The sequence below is a fragment of the Rutilus rutilus genome (assembly GCF_951802725.1).
Source record: "Rutilus rutilus genome assembly, chromosome: 1".
NCBI lineage: Eukaryota > Metazoa > Chordata > Actinopteri > Cypriniformes > Leuciscidae > Rutilus > Rutilus rutilus.
Genome location: NC_140209.1, coordinates 7,441,420 through 7,461,528, shown reverse-complemented (window position 1 = coordinate 7,461,528; position 20,109 = coordinate 7,441,420). Strand labels below are relative to the sequence as shown.

At 36.0% G+C, this 20,109-nt stretch overlaps 1 protein-coding gene across 1 annotated transcript in view; it reads right to left on the bottom strand.

The window, feature by feature from the left end:
* Positions 1 to 20,109, bottom strand: part of LOC311302624 (uncharacterized protein) — a 90,106-nt gene that overhangs the window by 61,579 nt on the left and 8,418 nt on the right. Inside the window, exon 2 of the mRNA XM_084428622.1 lies at positions 10,537 to 10,720. Within this exon, the coding sequence (XP_084284748.1) occupies positions 10,537 to 10,570 (34 nt within the window). The 5' untranslated portion in view covers positions 10,571 to 10,720. The remainder of the gene's footprint in view (positions 1 to 10,536; positions 10,721 to 20,109) is intronic.

Below are 20,109 nucleotides of genomic sequence, written 5' to 3'. Positions count from 1 at the left end.
AAATACAATGAACAGTTATTACGTATATTGTATCTTAGGAAGTTAATGAGCCAAACAGTCATTGAAGTGATTTTGTATCTGTAATCTGATGTTTAAATTCAAAACTTTTTGCACTTTTCCCCTTAAATATGAGTGCCATATTGAATAACAGAATTATTTTTGATCGAGTAATGAAAAATATTACATATTTTAGTTTGGCATTTGAGGTGGCGTAACTTTGCTTTAAAAAGTGGGTGGGACAGGTGTGTGTGTGTGTGGGGGGGGGGGGTCTTATTGCTAATCCAATGCTAAATCATAAATCAGATGTCCAGCAATCGATTTAAATAGTACATTGGGTTTAATTTGTCATTTAATGAGACCAAATTGTAATATGTGTTGTTAGTGGAGAGATTTTTCACGTGAATAAAGACATAGATCTGACTGTTTTACGTATGGCTTTAATGGTCCAGTGGCAGAACTTTTGTCAAGAGTGTCAAAGGTTCTGGGATCTAATCCACATTCGGAGGCCTAATTTTTTATGTTTATCAGTGGTTGTATATCAAGCAGGGACACTTTGTGTTCATTAGGGGTTCAAGCACGAAGTGCTGAAACCCTATTGTAACTGTCCTGATTTTTATTATTATTCTTCCGCCGTAAAACGCATCGTGCAGCCCAAACCGTAAGTGCTGGAGACTTGAAACTTTGCCAGATGGTAGTACAAAAATCGAGGAGAGGTTATCAAATTATGACCCCGATTGGCCAATAGGTGGCGCTATAGTAAGCAAAAGTATGAAATCGCTAATAACTCCTAGATGGTTTGTCGTAGACTCAAGTGTCTTATATCACTGTAATCCTTGGGTCAAGACAGACAAAATGTTTATCTCCGATTTCATTTCCGGTATGCAAATTTTTCCGCCATTTTTAATTTTGTCAAAAACCTACTTTTGCGAACTAGTCTGTGGTTTTTCGCCCGATCGGAACCAAACCAGTGCAGAAATGTTCTTTGGAGTCTGAAAAGTAATAATTATCGAAAAAAAGTGGAAATTTCCATTCACGGTCGCTAGGGGGTGCAAAATTAACGCTGTGGGAGGAGCCTATTTTACTAAAATGGCTATAACTCAAGAAGTAATTTAGTAAACTTCACCAAACTTGGTACACATATGTAGGAGGTCAATCTGAGGTCACAGTAAAAAAAATGCGTCGATTGGCCACATGGTGGCACTATAAAACAAAAAAAACTTAGACACCTGACCGTTTTTCCGAATGACTTGAAATTTGGTATGCAGTGTCTTGGCCCAAGGGGCCATGTAGGTATAAAAGGATATTGGCGTATCTCGAAAAACATGGCCGCCATTGGCCAATGAGCTTTGAGCACCTATTAAACAAGGTTAACGAAGTCCGATCGGAACGAAACTCAGTGGGCATGTTCGTCTCAAGGCCCTAGAGGTCTGTAAGAATTTTGAAAGAAATCGGCCACTAGTTGGCGCTAACGAGTTTTAAGGCTCTGTAATCACGTGGTGTAACAAATTTCGTCACAAAATGCATATCATTTGATAGATCTCCTCATATTGAACAACTTTGCCTCAAGAACCACTGCTGTCAATCAAACCGTTCATTAAATATTCACAAATATGTTAAAAACCTACTTTTGCGAACTAGTCCTAGGTTTTTCGCCCGATCGGAACCAGACCAGTCTAGGACAATTCTCTGGACTGTCTAGATCAATAATTATCAAAAAAAAGTTGAACTTTTGCATTTGGATGGCTGTAATAGTGTCATTTAGAAAATGGGCATGGCAAAATACACTAAAAAGCCTATAAATCCTAAATAAAAACTCAGAACTTCACAAAGATTGGTAAGCATATGTGACATAACATCATTAAGAAGCATGCCAAATTTTATGGAGATTGAACGATAGGTGGCGCTATAACTTTTAAAAAGCTTTAAAACCATATATTTCCTATGGTACATTGCCTGTATTGGTAGTAAATGGTCTTTTTCATCCATTATGTCAGTGGTTACATGCTTGCCAAATAAAACTTAATAACTTTTGATACTTTTGTGCTTAAAGGCCTTAATTGCTTGAACCCCGATAAATGCTGCTTGCAGCTTTAATTTTATTTTGTGATTTCACCGGAACGAACAGAGAGTCTCTGAAACGGATTTGAAGCGCGCGTCCGAGTATGAAGTCGCGAGCCACAAGTCATTGCTAGGAGAGCACATGGATTTCATAGTGACTGAGTCAGTCAGATTGAATTTGACAAAGAAATGTGGCATTCACCCAGAAAAAGTATGGTATATTGAAGATTGCAAGAAGGTGTTGGGTGCATGTATCAGGAAGAAAAACATAAAAGGCATGATCTGCTGCCACAGAGAATTTAGCTTATACATTGTACAAGAACAAGCTCGTTGTATTGATAAGTTAAACGATCAGAACAAACAATTGCACAAGTGTCCTGTCTCACAGACAAGGTGGGCCATAAGGCCTCAACCAAATGTGACTCAGAAGACCAACAGTCAGATGAAAGCTATCCTGATTTACAGTCTTTTGGTAGAATTGAGGACAATGTTAATGCTGGATTGATGAAAGATGTAAACGCAGTTGAAGTGTGTGAAACAAGACAAAAGGCTCAGAGTAGGGGAAAAGGGGTTGATCCAGTCACATCTGCAACCCCCATACTGCAGTCAAGCAATCAATACAGCTTTATGTCCTAAAAATATAGAGAGACTATCCCAGAGTTTACCGTCAGCACGCACAAATTTTTCTGAATTTAGAAGAGCATTGATCAGTAAAATGCGACATGTCGTTGGCTGATGTCACAAATTCTAACTGAATTCAACAGTTTTTAGTCTGCTGTTACTTCTGAACTGCGACATGCCAGTAAAGGTGATTTAAGAGAAGGTGTTTTGAACATTCTAAAGAACATTGTTGGACCACATATGGACTGGTCAAAGATCACTAGTTGTGTACAGAAGGATGAAACTGTGAGTGAATACACAGAGGCTTTGTCAGTCAGCTGCAGCATACAGTGGGATAGCTGACACTTCAAAGAAGGTGCTGGATGATAATGGCCCCCTCGTTCGCACATGGTTTGATGGTCTTTTGTCAGAACATAGAAAGGCATTGCCTTTCTTAGACTTCACATGGACTTTAAGTGTTTTACATCATTCGATCCAGTTAAGTCTCTATTTTTTTGTGTATACTCACAATAAAAACAATGTGTTGTGCTTTTCGCTAAATAAAGAAAAATAAACATGATGCGAGTTCTGCCTGCTCTCTGTCAGTGAAACGCATTCTGAAACATGTCCAAAAATGAACTGTAACTCAGCGAATACTTGTCACTCATGAATGAGAGATGTGTCTTTATAAAGCTAGAATTCTCTTCTTTTAAATGAAGTAATTTATATAAAAAACAAATATTCTCAGTTTATGTAATCCATTTGAAACCAAGGAGAGGAGAGGCACAGTTTTTTCGTTCTCCCTTCATTAACTTTAATGAGCTGAGGCGGCCACACACCCACGCGCTTTCACATGGTAGGCTAACAGTTTAGGTGATCTATGCATCGCGCACGCCCCCGATCAATGCCATAAAAACACGCAGTTTCTTCACACTTCTCCGGTAAAGACGCCCTTCAGATGATTTTGGACAGCGAGGAAGAATTCACCTTTTCTTCAGAGGAAAAAGATTGCAACCCAGACGATGAACGGCTGCATTTTGAAGAGCGAATTGATCCCGCCGCGGTGCCGAGGATACAAGTTCAGAGTAAGTAGTTTAGTGTTATATAATTCCATTTCTGATAATATAGAACTCATGAATTGTGCCTAGTTTTGGAGTCTCGGCACATCTGTACTCAAAGAAGGAGTCTGAGACTCATTACATGCAAAGTGAGATATTACAAGCCTTTATTTGTTATAATTTTGATGATTATGGCTTACAGCTTTATGAAAACCTTTTTTCTCCATATTCTAATTTTGAATTTGGGGTTTCATAAGCTGCTAACCATAATATAAACATTAGGCCTACTTAAAGTCTCTGCAGCTAGTGTACTTGAATTGTATTTATCTGCAACATTATGTTGTATAATTACAGTTTTGCACAATAAATGTTCTCAAAACTACATTCACTGTTCACTGTAATACATTTAGCAGTTGTTTGGCTTTCCTTAGGGTCTGTGTAACCTGTTCTGAAATGGTTTTATTATCATTTATATCTCGTGATATATATCGTTATCGCAAGAGGCTGCAATATATATCGCAATATGGATTTTAGGCCATATCGCCCATCCCTAATATATATATATATTAAATATGGTATTTCTTACCACCTATTTGCCTTTGATACCTAATTGTAATGTTTCTTGTTCTAGATTTCTGTTTTTTTGTAGGTTGTTTTTGTTTGTTTTTATTTTTTATTATTGCTTTATGTATGGGATGCTTGGGATGTACAGCACTTTGGAGTTACTGAGTAGCCTGTAAAGTGCTCTAAACATAAATAAATAAATAAATAAATAAATAAATAAATAAATAAATAAATAAATAAATAAATAAATAAATACAATAGAATGTGTGACCTGTGTCGTCTTCTGTAATATTGGTTTCTATGGGTATACGCCAAAAACAACAGCAACGTGGAGGGGTTTGCAATAGAGATGTTTTTTTTGTCTTATATACAACATTAAAGCCGTTTACCCTTCAAATTGAGCCAATTGAAATTGCGAATTGAAAATACGCCCAATAGAAACGCGTCAATTTTGCAAAAACTCCTATTGCATAGGAGGCTAACTATATTCATAGCCTCATAAATTTCAGAAGGTTAAAAACAATTGTTCACACTGTCAGTCCAAATCCGATCACCTCAGTATTGTCTTAATCTACATCTCATTCCCTTCACCCTCTTCCCCGATCTCTTTTCTCCAATTGTTGAAACCACCTGAAATTCACCCCAAAATCTATATGGTTTGATGTGAACAATTATTATACAACACTATACATATTTGATATCATTTGAAATGTTTCCAACATTTAACTAATTGTAGATTGATAATATTTTTACTGTTTAACAATTATAATTGTTGTTACAACACACACTCTTTTCGCAAAGGTTCTTGACGTGAGATGGTTGTTTTACTCATATTTCTGAGTTTCTTAAATAATATTTTAAAAACGTTTTAAAATAGTTAGTATATTTGATGATTTGTATTCTTATTAATGTTAACTGAATTAAAGTAATTGAATGCTGAATGCATATAAAACACTTTTTTTGCATCGACAAATTGTGTTGTGTGCTGCGGTTCATCATATAGTGTGACACTAATATCATTTGGTGTGACATTTAAAATTGTGACAATAAAAATAATTTTTAGTTATAAATCATGAAAAAGTCAATGGAACACAAGAGAAACAGTATTAGAGTCACAAGCATTTTGATAGATTTATAATGGGGTTTAACAATCTAAAATATCTGAAAAGGCTGAGGAGAGATGTCTTACTTTGCATGATGATTTAGAAAAATAATACAAAATCAAACTAATCTGCACAAACATTTTTTAAATCTTAAGATAGTAATGATAAAGATTTATGGTGAAGTCAGTTATTTAGGGAGAGTATATCCCATTTTCATTTTATATAGAATAACTTTTGTGTCACACCATATGGCAATTTTAGGCATGAATGCAACAAATTGGTGAATAAATAAAATTTCCAATACAAAATCTAAAATACCACATATATTTTGGGAAATTCAAGAGTCAGTACAACACAGCACAATATTTAAGCCTAATATTTGAACTTTTAATAAAAAAAAAAAAAAAATTCAGGCTTATATGTCAACCACCCAGTGCAGCGAGTATGCTTATTTACAGTACCAGTCAAAGTTTGAAAAGATTACCATTTTTAATTAACCTGGAAGCCAGCCGAACTTAGCCTCACCCACAACATTTGAGGTTGGGAAATTTACTATTTCTCTCAAAAATGATGATCATGTTGGTAAGTAGTACACCATCCGTGTATCCTTAAATAATTTTTACAACACCAGCAAAGATCGTTTACACTCATCTTCTTCTTCTACTACTTCTTCCAGTGTGCGTGCAGTTGAGTTCTGTTGACAATTAGATTTTTTCTATTTTTTTTTATTTGATGGGCAAATACCATATTCACAAAGCAAGATACCTTAAATTCAAACCTAACTGCAAAGTATTTGCTTATAATTTAGTTAATATGTGACCCGATCTGGCGAAATGAGTCGGAAGTCGCAACGTTCCATTTTAACCCCCTGAGGTCGGCTATCGCGCCGGCGTTTTTCCGTATGAGTGCAAAAAAAAAATATAATAATAATAATTTTTATCTTATATGCTTGTGTTATACATCAATCTATCCTGTTAAGTGTGTATTATTTTTGTGTACACTCACAATAAAAACAAAGTGTTGTGCTTTTCGCCAAATAAAGAAAAATAAACATGATGCGAGTTCTGCCTCCTCTCTGTCAGTGTAGTCCATTCTGAAACGCGTCCGAAAATGAACCATAACTCAGCGAATACTCAGTCAAACAGGCATACAGACACACAGGCATGAAGCTTGAATTCTCTCCTTTTAAATGAAGTAATATATATAAAAAACAAATATTCTCAGCTTGTGAAATCTGTATTAAAAGAGAGCGATCCCAGTCGAGCTAATTAGAGCTCATTCAGATGTAATGTGACCCCGCCCCGGAGCGCGCGCGCTATTCAAATGCAAATGTCTGAGGCAATCCTGCAAACAACGCCCCCATATCAGCTCGAGAAAACACATCAGATCATTGTACTTGTTTACACAGTCTCGCAGCGCTGTGAGGAATAATACTATAATGGTAAATTTACCTTAGATGTACGAGGAGCAACAGATCCGAGGCTATGGAATAATGTAGTAAGTTTTTTTTTTCATTCTCAAGTGCGGCGCGTTTCTGTGCATGAATGAATGAATGAATGAACGGCAGAGATGCCGCTGTTTACCACAACTGGCAAAAGACGGTTTAAATTTGAATTGTTTCTGTCTGTGAATGTTTCGCTTTTAGCAAACTGTATTGCTATAGGCTACTGAGTAAAAATCGAGTGAAATATATTGAAATATAATGCATTTGTATAAGCAACGTATTAAACTGCAAATTAACATTTATATTTCTTATTATAAAAACGAAAGTTACTATGTTACAGACATATGAAAGACAACATTTCATTGATTAGTTTTGAATAGATTATACATTTTCACTGTAAAATATCTGCGACCTCAAATAAGCTTTTGTTTGACAATATTTGCTCATATGTTAAATATAGTATGTTTTGTCAAAAATAAAGTAATCAAATAATATGTTATAGTGTTTATTCCAATGTAGCCTAGGCTATATTCAAGTAATGAATCCTTAACTTTGAAATATGTATGATAAATGTATACTTTAGTTTTTACAAATAAATATTACACTTGAATTGTTGTTGTAATTGTAACCTTTTTAATAAAAAAAAATACAAGGTAGATGTAAACAAACTAATAAAAGGTAAATATAAGCCTTTTCTTTAAAATAATATTTTATTTTGGTTTATTAGTGACAAATTTGGGGAGAGGATAAATATTCCAAAACTGAAAATACAGTATGAGAATTAACTGCACAATTACTAGACATGTTTTCCTTTTCATATTATAGGCCAATACTAGATGCTTCCAACTGTTGCTCTTGCATTCTATCTTGTGACTCACCTGAATGAATGCCTCATTAAGTATGCGGCCCCATTGTCTCCAGGTGCGAACCACTAAATATGCATGATCGTTGACGCCCACTCCGCATATTGACTTTCCAGACAGAAAGTGTTTTGTAAAATTTAAATCAATGTATTGTGTTATGTGAATGATTAGGCAGGATAATTTTCACATACTTTTGAAGAAAAAACACATGGCAACGACATCCATTAGTCAAAAGTCTTATTGACACATATTTACTATGTGTTTTGTGGCCTTATTTCAGAAACTTTAGTTTTTAGTTTTTAAAAAAAACACGCATAAACATTATTCTCTCAAAAATACAAACATGTACATGCAAGTTGTTCACATATTATGGTAGCCCTGTTTGTGCTAAATAGAGTGAATTTACACCTTTGCCATTAATATGTTTATAAGCAACTGAAAAAAGCACAAATGTCTGGGCATGTCAGAACATCTCAAGGACCCCAAAAACCCCTCAGACCCCAGAGGGTTAAGATATGGGCCGATTATGTGGAAAAACAATGAAATAATAGATTTTAAAAAAAAAATTTTTTTTGCTAAATTTCAAAGAACAGACATTCAAAAATAATCTCCTAAAGTTTCGTAGTCCAGATAATTGAGTAAAGGTATTTAAATGACTATTAAAGTTTACAGAGTTTTACTAAATTCGCTGAAAATGAATATTGCTTTTCTCAACTCCGCATTTCCCGGGAATCCCCTCAAACGTCTCTGCTCTCCAAATATGGTGTTTCACGTTGTATAGAACCAATCAAAAAGCTTAGAAATGTACACAAACGCTGATCATTTGTCAATGGGAAGCCCCGTTTCGACTGACCGGCACGCGATTGGTCCAGCCATCCTCCTGTCAGACTCGTAGCGCTATGTGTAAACAAGCTAGCAGATCTCCTCAGAAAGACTAAATATTATTAATTTGAGAAATGTCGCTGTCAAAAGAGAGCAAAGTCGCCAAAAGCGTTGAACTCACTAGAGGCTTCTAACCTAAGCTCTGCTGCGGGTCATCAAGAGTGGCTAAGGCTAGTCAGTGATTGTTTTGGAGACGTGTCATCCTCTGATGACAGCGACAGCGAAAGTCAGAATATTTATCGTGTATGGATGTGAGTGAGTGCAATTATTCTGTGAGTGTATTTATCTGCAAGGAGAATCCATTACAATGTGTTTGATTTATTTTAACCCAATATTTAACTGTTGGTATCTCCGTTATGAATGTGTTACACTGTTATTGTCAACTAGCCTACACAAAGATATGATTGCATAGGCTAACATTATTTTGTTCTGTTTCCTTGTCTCTCTGCCCCCCCCCCCCTCTCCTCTCTCTCTCTCTCTCTCTCTCTCTCTCTCTCTCTCTCTCTCACACACACAGACACACACACACACCCTCTCTCAAGGAAAACTGTAGCACTTCTGTTCAATCTTTCTGATTAGTAAATGTTTGTAAAAGTGCCTTTTAAATTATTAATTAAAATAAAAACTTTAAAATAATTTGAGCTTCCGCCTGGTTTAATAGCATTAATGTCTTTGGTCAAATTAAGCTGTACAATAAATAGTTTATCCCTTTAAATGCAATGGATTTTGAAAGACATCAACAAAAAAAGGGCAAAAAACTTTAAAAGCGATTTTCTCAGGTTTTCAATTGGAAAAAGAGGACAGACGACCATAATTCAAATGTGTATCTTTACAACTATTCAAGGCATGACTTTGACTAGGATATCATTTGAACGCTTATGGTCTCCTCTTTCCATTAATATCAAAATCTCAATTTTGAAATTTGGGTCACTGTGACTCATTTTGCTGGATCAGGTCACATATTGTATTCACTTAAAAAAAAACCTCCAATAAAAAAAGCTTTGATCCTGTATTATAGAATACATTTTATATAAATTATAATAAAATAAATTCTCATTATTTATTTTTATTATTATTTTTTCCCCCTTTTTTCTATGTTTCCCCACATGTTCATTGTTCTGTATTATGCATTACTCCGCTGCTCTGATTGGTTGTAGGTCTATCCAATTGAGTGCAGATGCATTTTCTTTCCTGGTTCAGTTCAAACACGCCCCATAATCACAGCCCAATGGAGCAGTATCAGACTCACATTCTGACTATGACAACGTCATTTTAAGTCTCTTCTCCTCACCAAGGCTGCATTTATTTATTGATCATACAGAAAATACAGAATAAAAAAAGTAATATTGTGTAATATTATTTCAATTTAAAATAATTGTTTTCTATTTTAATATACTTTAAAATATAATTTATTCCTGTGATCAAAGCTGAATTTTTAGCATCATTACTGCAGTCTTCAGTGTCGCATAATCCTATTATAAATAAATGCAGGCTTGATGAGCATAACTGACTTTGTTCTTGAAGAAAATAATAAAAATAGTAATATTTTCAAACTTTTGACCAGTACTGTATATACAATACTCAATACAACAGTTTTTAACATTTTAATACTATTCAGCATTTTTAACAAGTGAAAAGTCCCGATTTAAAGCTGCTTGACTCGGTCATTTGTTTTGTCAAATCTTTGTAATTGCTTTTAAGGGACCTTCAAAAGACACTAAAATTATGTAACTGACAACACGAAGTGTAAGTAACGATGAAGGAAAGCTGATAAATGCAGGCTCTTTTCAGATTCGGAGGTAAAGCTTTCCTCGCTGAAATCGAAAGTAAAACAGAACGAAGACTGGAGAAAACGCACACTTATCTGTGCTTAGTTAATGCATTTATTTTGCCCAAAGTTAGTCTCGAATTGTTCTTAAAGGCAGAAAGTTAGTCTCTAATTGTTCTTAAAGGCAGAAAGTTACCTGCTGTCTCTGTTGTGGAGCTTGAGGAGCCCATGGTTCAGTTCAGATCTATCTGCGCCACTCGCGCTGATAATGGCGAATCTCTCCGCGAGCGCTGCGATCACCGGAACCAGGAAACAACTTCTTGTTCTTGTGTTTAATGGCAGTTGGCAGACCAACTTAAACGGTGCATTCCCGCCACCTACTGGAGAGGAGTGTGGAGAGCATAATGGTTGGGAAGATGGTAAACAATAAGACGAATGAAAATGAGAATAATGGTTGGGAAGATTGAAAGCACATCACAGTTGCATCTAAATGAAGAACATTTTAGAAAGCTTGTTTGTTTTTTTTTAAGTTGAAACAAGGGTAACATTTCTTAAATTGGTGTTGGCGTTTAAACAAATAAAGAAAAGTGTTCCAAGGTACCTGATAGATTATCTTGTACATGAATATCTATCAGGAAATCTATCATGAAAAAAGTGCATAGTCATTCCACAAGGAGGAGTAACACTGACATTTATCCTTGTAGATTAGTTCACCTCAAAATGAAAATTTCCTGACAATTTACTCGCCCCAATGTTCAGTTCAGATCCATGTCATCCATGTCCAGATGTCATCCAAGATGTTCATGTCTTTCTTTCTTCGGTGGAAAAGAAATTTAGTTTTTTGAGAAAAATGTTTCAGGATTTTTATCAGGATGTTGAAGTCCAAATCAATGCAGTTTCAAAGGACTTTAAAGTGCTTCAAATGTCTCTCCTCGATCCCAGCTGAGGAATAGGGCTTTATCTAGCGAATCCATCACTCATGTACTTTTTAACCACAATTGTTGGTCTTGTGCTGGACTGGGACGCACGCGCTGGGCATGATGTCATCACGTTGGAAAGGTCATGGTTGACATCATTAAACATTCATTAAACGTCCAGGATACGCACACAAAATTACTATTTTACACAATAAACTGACACAAAGACATAAATATGTCATTCAACATACAATACATTTTGAACGATCCTCCTTCTCCACGCTAGTAAACAATGGGGCGGTACTTACATTTGACCTCAAAAAACTGAATTTCTTTCCCGCTGAGGAAAGAAAGACATGAACATCTTGGATGGCATTGGGGTGAGTAAATTACCAGGAAATTTTGATTTTGGGGTGAACTAATCCTAAGGGTTTAATGGGGACTTTCTATAGTGCTATAGCCTGGACTAATTTACCTTATTGTATAAAGCAGATAAAAGTTGAAAGTGTGAAAATGGCTTTTTTTATTTTTATTAATTTAAAAGTGATGTAGTGTCAGATGCTGAACTTGATGGTGATTTCTCTCCATCATGATCTATTACATTTTGTAAACATAGAGGACCATAATGGAAATAAGCCTTTGGGTTTTTTGTGCATCTTATCCTCGACAGTTTTTGAAATGATGTATTATCCCTCTTTGTACAAATTTTCTGTTTCAATATTGTCTAATAAATCAATCAATAAAAAATGTATAACTTAAAATAGATTAATTAATACAACGGTATCTTAAATTCTAAAGATAAAGGTGGTTGGGTGAAGCACCCGCGGCACTACCATTTTAGGTCCGGGCCCACCCATGTTTAGGGTTGGGCATCGTTTTGATTTGAACGATTCTGATTCCGATTCCGATTCTTCCTTTCGATTTCGGTTCTTTTCGATTCTCGATTCCGATTCTTTGAGGGGTGGAGTCAAAATCTGTAACGTGCTCATTTCACAGAGGAAATTTTATTTTGATTCAATAATGAGTAAATTAGGAATGCCTCTGCACCAGACCAAAAAACATTTATATATGCAGAACTTGCACCCTGGTCTGGAATCTCTGGATATGTATAAACTAACTCAATGCATTAAAGCTTGCTTTAAAACACCATTGAGAATTTGTATCATTTTCCGGTCGCAGCTTAAAATGGTTTTAAGCTTTAAAAAAATATGTTAAAATATGTTATATTTAGCATTTTATATGCATCTAATAGCTACCTTGCTTAGCCTGCTATAAACATTCTCTATTCATATGAAAATACCCCAAATCGCGTTGGTCCACGTGAGATGATTGACAGCTGTAGGGTACCGTGAATGAGAGCGCGCTGATCACACACTGACACGAATCAGGAAGAGCAGAGACATAACTCGCTGTGTTCACTGTTTTAGCTATTCAGATCGCATAATGAATAGAAATGAGATAAAATTATGAAATATTTTACAAACATGTGATGATAAATCATTATTTCTCCAAATATGCGCACCATTGGACTATAAGAGCCCTGGCGGATGCTATTGCGTATTTGAACACAAATAAACCGGAGAAGATGTGAATGACTGCTTTATAATTATGAATTTATGAGTGATGATTTTTATTCAAAATAACGAACGTTACCAAACAGAATCAAGGAATGGAACTACCCGTTTTATAATTATTATTTTGCACTCCTGGCGTTACTAATGTTGGTCGCGCAGGGTTGCCTGAGGAGTACGAGACAGTGGACCGCGCAGCACGTCGAACTAGCACACTCCTTGTTAATTCTGTACACATGATGCAGGCGTCGGTGTTTAGTCATATTTGTAGTGCATCTATTCCTCCCGTGCAAGAAATAAGTCACATGTATTGCACTGTGCCGACCCAGGCTTTTTTAAGGTGAAATAAAGCCACGCTTTTGAGCGCCGCTTACCAGCACGTAATGGCTGCATGGCTGCAACAGAACAAGCGGGCGCGGGCGCGGCAAGCACTTCCGGAAATCCAGTGGCCACTATGGAAACCAAAACTTGCGCGTTTGGAACCGATGATCGGAATCGAAAACAAATTTTCTGAACGATTCCGATGGAATCGTTATTTTGGAACCAGTTCCAGTTGGAACCGGTTCTCGATGCCCAACCCTACCCATGTTCTACTGTTTTGTACGTTTCTTCATTCGGATCTTTGCGATGATCGATCCATTCCATTCTAAACAAACAACGCAGTTTACATGCTTCGTCCTTGTTACATTATTCATTAAGATAATAATTAATAAATGCACGCATAATTATCATTGAACTTGATAAATGTTGCAGATATGTTTTACATGCATGCACAAACAAATGCCTTTCAACTTATGTGTGCAAAATTCAGAATAAAATGAATGTGCAGCAATTTGTACAAATACAGAGTATATAGGCCTACTGTGTTGTTACCATTAAATAAGCTCATTTAGTTTCATATTTAGTTTCATAGTACGCAATATCGAGAGACATGGAGCGGGTCAGACATGATTTTTTTTAAGTGAATTTAGTTTTGTATAAATTGTAGCCTATCTTAATTAAAAAATATATATTTTTTTTTTTATCAACCAATTGCCAAATACCAAATATAGCAGACAACACAATCATAGAGGCGCGGTCACTTGCACTGCTCGTAAACAGGAGCGCATCTCAAACTAACTTAACAAAACTCAGCATATGCCTCACAGACATGAAATATATCTTAAGAAAGCTTGAAATGTCTTTCTAACAATTTAAAACGAAAAGAAATAGGCTACTCTCTGGTTATGTAATCCATGATGTGCATTTCTCGGCGCGTTCACTACTACGGAGATGGCGATCATTAACTTCATCTTTACAGCTGTTGTTGCTGTTAATAAACTAAAAATAATAGGCTTATAATTTTATTAAACAATAAATTAAATTAAGTTTTAATTGTATTAAAAAAGCAAAAAAAAAAATCCTGTTTATCAATATTGTGTGTGTGTCGAAAGAATTTGTCCGCAGCTGCTCAAAAAAACAAAAAAAAAACAGTCAAAAACCTCACTGTCAGTGTTTTGTAAGGAACAGGCAAATATGTTCAACATAGCAGGATACATTTTAATTGTTAACTAATAAAACAGTTATTTTTTATGTCAGTGTCGGCTAGACAGATGAAGTTGACGACTCGCGTATCTTCGCAGCGCCAGAGAGAAATGCACATTTCATTTCATCCAAATTACATAAGCAGCGCAGTCTGTTTTCTTTCGTTTTGAATTGTTCTGCTTAAAAGTAGACATTTCAAGCTATATGTCTCAGGTCTGTGAGGCAATAGGCTATCTTATAGGCCTACGCTGAGTTTCGGTTCGTTATGAGACGAGCTCCAGGTTCGCCTGCGCCTCCTAGTGGAGCGGCTAAGTGATATAATCGTTCAGTTTATGATACAAGCGTAAAAATTGGCATGAGCAGTCTCCATGGGTCACTTGACAAGAAAATTGTCCGAGCCACTTGAAATTTCAAGTAGCTGTAGGTGGCTTATTGTCAAGTGACCCACAGAGACTGCTCATGCCAATTTTCATGCTTGTATCTCCAAATAAACCACTATATCACTTAACTGCTCCACTAAGGTGTTGGCCATCTTGAAAAATGCCCGCCATTTTGAAATTTCAAGTGGCTCGGACAATTTTCTTGTCAAGTGACCCATGGAGACTACTCATGCCAATTTTCACGCTTGTATCATAAACTGAACGATTCTCCCAAACATAAGTACTTAGCCGCTCCACTATCCGTGTCCTGATTATCTATTTTCTAATAGCCTATATTTAGCCTACTTCTTATTAAATCCAGACAATTTGTTGATGAAACATCGATTAAAATTAAGATACAATTAATACAAAACGAAATTAAATTTAAAGACAGGATTTGTGCTTTCAGTTTGAGGTCTCTGTGAAAGTTTTCAAACATTATTTTAGTGCCGCTTTAGAGCGCTCACGTCCGTAGCGGAGAACTGTCTGTGTGTGAAATACATTTCTAAAAAAATGCGTCCAGTGCGACTTAGGCATAGCCTATGTTTTTTTTCTTCCTCGTGACGCATTTTTTGACTGATATGCGACTCCGGAGTGACTTATAAAATAGGCTACGGTAAGTTATTTATTCTTTTTGTGCAAATGTACCATAAAGTCCCATCCTTTAAGGATTAATCAAATCAAATCAAGTATATTTGTATAGCGCTTTTCACAATACAGATTGTATCAAAGCAGCTTCACAGTATTAAAATAAAATAATACAACAAAGTTTGTTTCTAGTGGAATTTATTGATTGATAGAATAAAATTAAATATCCCAAAATATCCCCAACTGAGCAAGCCAAAGGCAACAGTGGCAAGGAACCGAAAAAACTCCATCAAGTGACCTAATGGTGTCCTAAAACTCCATCAGGTGACCTAATGGAGAAAAAAAAACCTTGGGAGAACCCAGGCTCAGTCGGGGGCCAGTTCTCCTCTGGCATTTATGAACTAGAGGCCGGATTGTAGTTTGAAACTGTGAGATTAACAATATTATATGAATGCCTGGCTGAAAAGATGCGTCTTTAATCTAGTTTTAAACTGGGAGAGTGAGTCCGAGCAACGAACAGTATCAGGAAGACTATTCCAGAGTTTTGGAGCCAAATGTGAAAATGCTCTCCCTCCTTTGGTTGATCTGGATATCCTAGGTATGACCAAAAGCCTCGAATTTATTGATCTTAAAGAGCGCGATGGATTATAGGGTGATAGAAGATCCGTTAAATAGACTGGAGCTAAGCCGTTTAGGGCTTTATAAGTCAGTAGCAATACCTTATAATTAATACGGAACTTTATAGGTAGCCAATGTAGTGATGATAAAATTGGTGTTATATGATCATATTTTCTTGATCTAGTAAGAACTCTAGCAGCTGCATTTTGGACTAACTGTAGCTTGTTTATTGAGGATGCAGGACAACCGGCTAATAAAGCATTACAGTAATCTAGTCTTGAGGTCATGAATGCATGAACTAACTTTTCTGCATCAGAAACTGATAGCATATTACGTAGCTTAGCAATGTTTCTAAGGTGAAAAAAGGCTGTTTTTGTAACATACGAAATATGATTTTCAAAAGACAGGTTACAATCGAGTATAACACCCAGGTCTTTTACTGTAGAGGATAAAGTAACAGGACATCCTACGATGTCAAAGTTTTATTGTGAGAGGTTCTGTGGGCGGTTTTTTGAACCGATAAGTATTACCTCTGTCTTGTCTGGATTTAATAAAAGAAAATTACGCGTCATCCAATCTTTTATATCTTTAACACACTCTGTCAATTTGGATAATTTAGCGTTTTCATCCGGCCGTGATGAAATATATATTTGAGTGTCATCAGCATAACAATGGAAACTAATTCCATGTTTCCTTATAATATTTCCAAGTGGTATCATATATATTGAGAATAATAGAGGGCCCAACACAGATCCCTGCTGCACTCCATAGTTTACTGGAATTATGATCGATTTTTCTCCATTTAAATAGACAAAATGGTAGCGGTCTGATAAGTATGATCTAAACCAGCTTAATGCTTGTCCTTGAACACCAGTATAATTTTGTAGTCGATCTAAGAGTATTGTGTGATCTATAGTATCGAACGCAGCACTTAGATCAAGTAAAACTAGTATTGAGATGCAGCCTTGGTCAGAAGCTAAAAGTAAATCATTTGTGATTTTAACGAGCGCAGTTTCAGTGCTATGATGCGGCCTGAATCCTGACTGAAACTTTTCATAGATATCATTTTCTTGCAAGAAAGAGCCCAGTTGAGTGGACACAACTTTTTCTAGTATTTTAGACATAAAAGGTAGATTTGAAATGGGTCTATAATTTGCTAGATTATTATGATCTAATTGTGGTTTCTTAATGAGAGGTTTTATAACTGCCAGTTTAAATGTTCTTGGAACATGACCTAAAGATAAAGACGAGTTAATAATATTGAGGAGAGGCTCTTCCACTACAGGTACAGTAACACTTCCTTCAATAGTTTAGTTGGTATAGGATCTAATAAACATGTTGTTGTTTTAGATGAAGTGATAAGTTTATTTAACTCTTTTTGTTCTATAGTTGTAAAGCACTGTAATTGTTCTTGCGGGGGGATAATTGAGGCTGAATTATAAGGTGCGATTGAGGACTGAACGTTTACAATCGTGGTTCTGATGTTTTCTATTTTCTCAGTGAAGAAGTTCATGAAATCATTACTACTAAACTGTAACGGGATATTTTGTTCGGGTGACGTCTGTTTATTTGTTAGTCTAGCCACGGTGTTAAATAAAAACCTTGGATTGTTTTGGTTGTTTTCTATTAGTTTGCGGAGGTGCTCAGCCCTGGCCGCTTTTAGGGCCTTTTTATAACGTGACATAATGTCTTTCCACGCGATTCTAAAGACCTCTAAATTAGTTTGTTTCCATTTACGCTCTAAATTACGGGTTTCTCTCTTTAGAACATGCATAGTATTATTGTACCATGGTGCTTTAATTTTCTCTCTGACCCTTTTTTAATCTAATGGGTGCAACAACATCCAATGTTCTAGAGAGAATGGTGCTCATAGTGCTAGTTAGTTCTTCTAGTTCATCTGTTTGTTTGGGTTCAGGCAGCAGCTGAGACAGATTAGATAAGCAATTTGAGAAATTATCTATGGTGGATGGAAGGATTGTTCTGCCTGGTCGATAACGCGGCGCCGCATGACAAATTACAGCAGTACGTAATATGCAAGTTACCAAGTAATGGTCAGTGACATCATCACTTTGTGAAATGATATCTATATCGGTTAGATCGGTTCCATATGATATAATTAAATCGAGTGTGTGATTAAGACGATGAGTTGGTCCGGTGACGTTTTGCTTGACCCCAAAGGAATTTAATAAATCTATAAACGCAGCCCCTAACGCATCATTTGAATTATCTACGTGTATGTTAAAATCTCCAACAATTAATGCTTTATCTACATTGACCAATAGATCTGAGAGAAAATCTGCAAACTCTTTTAGGAAATCAGCGTAAGGCCCAGGTGGTCTATATACGGTAGCCAAGGCTAGAGATAATATGGATTTTTTTCTAACTAAGAGCGTAACATTTAGTACAAGTATTTCAAACGAAATAAACTTATAACCCGTTTTCTGAGTAACATTGAGAATATCTCTATAGACCGCTGCAAAACCTCCGCCACGACCAATCAGACGGGGTTCGTGCTTATAGGAGTATCCTGATGGAGTAGATTTATTTAGACCGAAATAATCATTTGGTTTAAGCCAAGTTTCAGTAAGGCAAAGTACATCGAAGCTATTATCTGTGACTATTTCATTTACAATAACTGCCTTCGGTGTGAGTGATCTAATGTTTAGAAGACCTAGCTTTAGAAATTGTTTTTGATTACTAATAGCAACATTTTCTGGTTTAATAACAATTAGATTTTTTCTAGATCCTGCAGTAGATTTATTATTTGATCTCACTAAACGAGGAATAGACACAGTTTCTATGCAATGTTCTACACTATTTATATCAGTTAATTTGGTGCAGCAGAGACTATAATTTGGACTTTTGGTTACTAGTCAAAAGGTATTTAACATTTTGGAGATGTTATCTGACAGAAGATCCGATCCGAATCTGCTTGGGTGTAAGCCATCGGCACGGAAAAGTCTAGGACGCTCCCAAAACAGATTCCAATTATTTACAAAGAGCAGTTTCTGCTCATTGCACCATGATATTAACCATTCATTTAGCGCGAATAATCTACTAAACTTTTCATGACCTAGTCGGTACGTGGGAAGCGGTCCTGACACAATGATAGTTATATTAGGCGATGTGCTGCGTACTGTAACAGTCACAGCCTATTACAAGGCAGGCTATCTTTTTCTTGGGGTATGTTCATCCTAGCCACTAGGTGTCACTAATAGGACCCTATGTTTAGAGTCAAAAGGGGAAGTAGTAGAAGGAAAATTATACCACAGCACACCTTCACCTGTTCACTGCTGTCGTGGAAAATCCTAACTTGGGAAACTTATTGTTTGCTGCCCAAATGTAAGTGCTGTTATATCATGTTTTGATTTATGGAATATCTTTGATTTAGGTGGAGACCTGTTTCTTGTAAATAGTTTGTTTGTTTGTTTGTTTGTTTGTTTGTTTGTTTGTTTGTTTGTTTGTTTGTTTGTTTATGGATGAGTTGATTTGTTGTATTTCTTTTTCTTGTAGAGGATTTTTTGTGCTATTATGATTCTGCTGGACTACTTACCAGAAGAACAATTTCATTGACTGTCTTTGGAGGCAGAAATGCCCTTATCCAAAGAAGGACATTATGCGACCATTTAAAGAGTAATGACCAAGTCTGGTCTCATTCTGTGGGAATTGACATTGACTCAGTATCCTCTTTGCTCACCTAAAGTTTTGATTTGGACAGTTTATTTGGCTGATGATTGTTTGGCACATGCTTGTGTCTATACTTCAATACATGTTTAAAAAGAGTTTATGTTCTTTTGAGTGTTTATTTCCATTACTTTTTTGTTTGATTTCTTGAAAAACGTTATATCCTTCACAGGTCTTGTTTTGCAAATATGATCCCCCCTTTTTTCTTATAACTCATCAGTTCTAAATAGCTGGGACAGTTATAGAGTGGCGCCCGAACAGGGACTCTTTGCAAGTTAAGAATTTCAAGAATATTTTTTTTACATTTTGTTTTGGAAATTATACTGTAATATGTCAGTCTCTTCAGATGTTGTTGAGGATGAGTGTGAGCCCAATCCAGATTTCACTGCTGGACCTTTTGTTACACGAAGAGATCCACATTCTGTACGAGAGCTCATTACTACTTTTA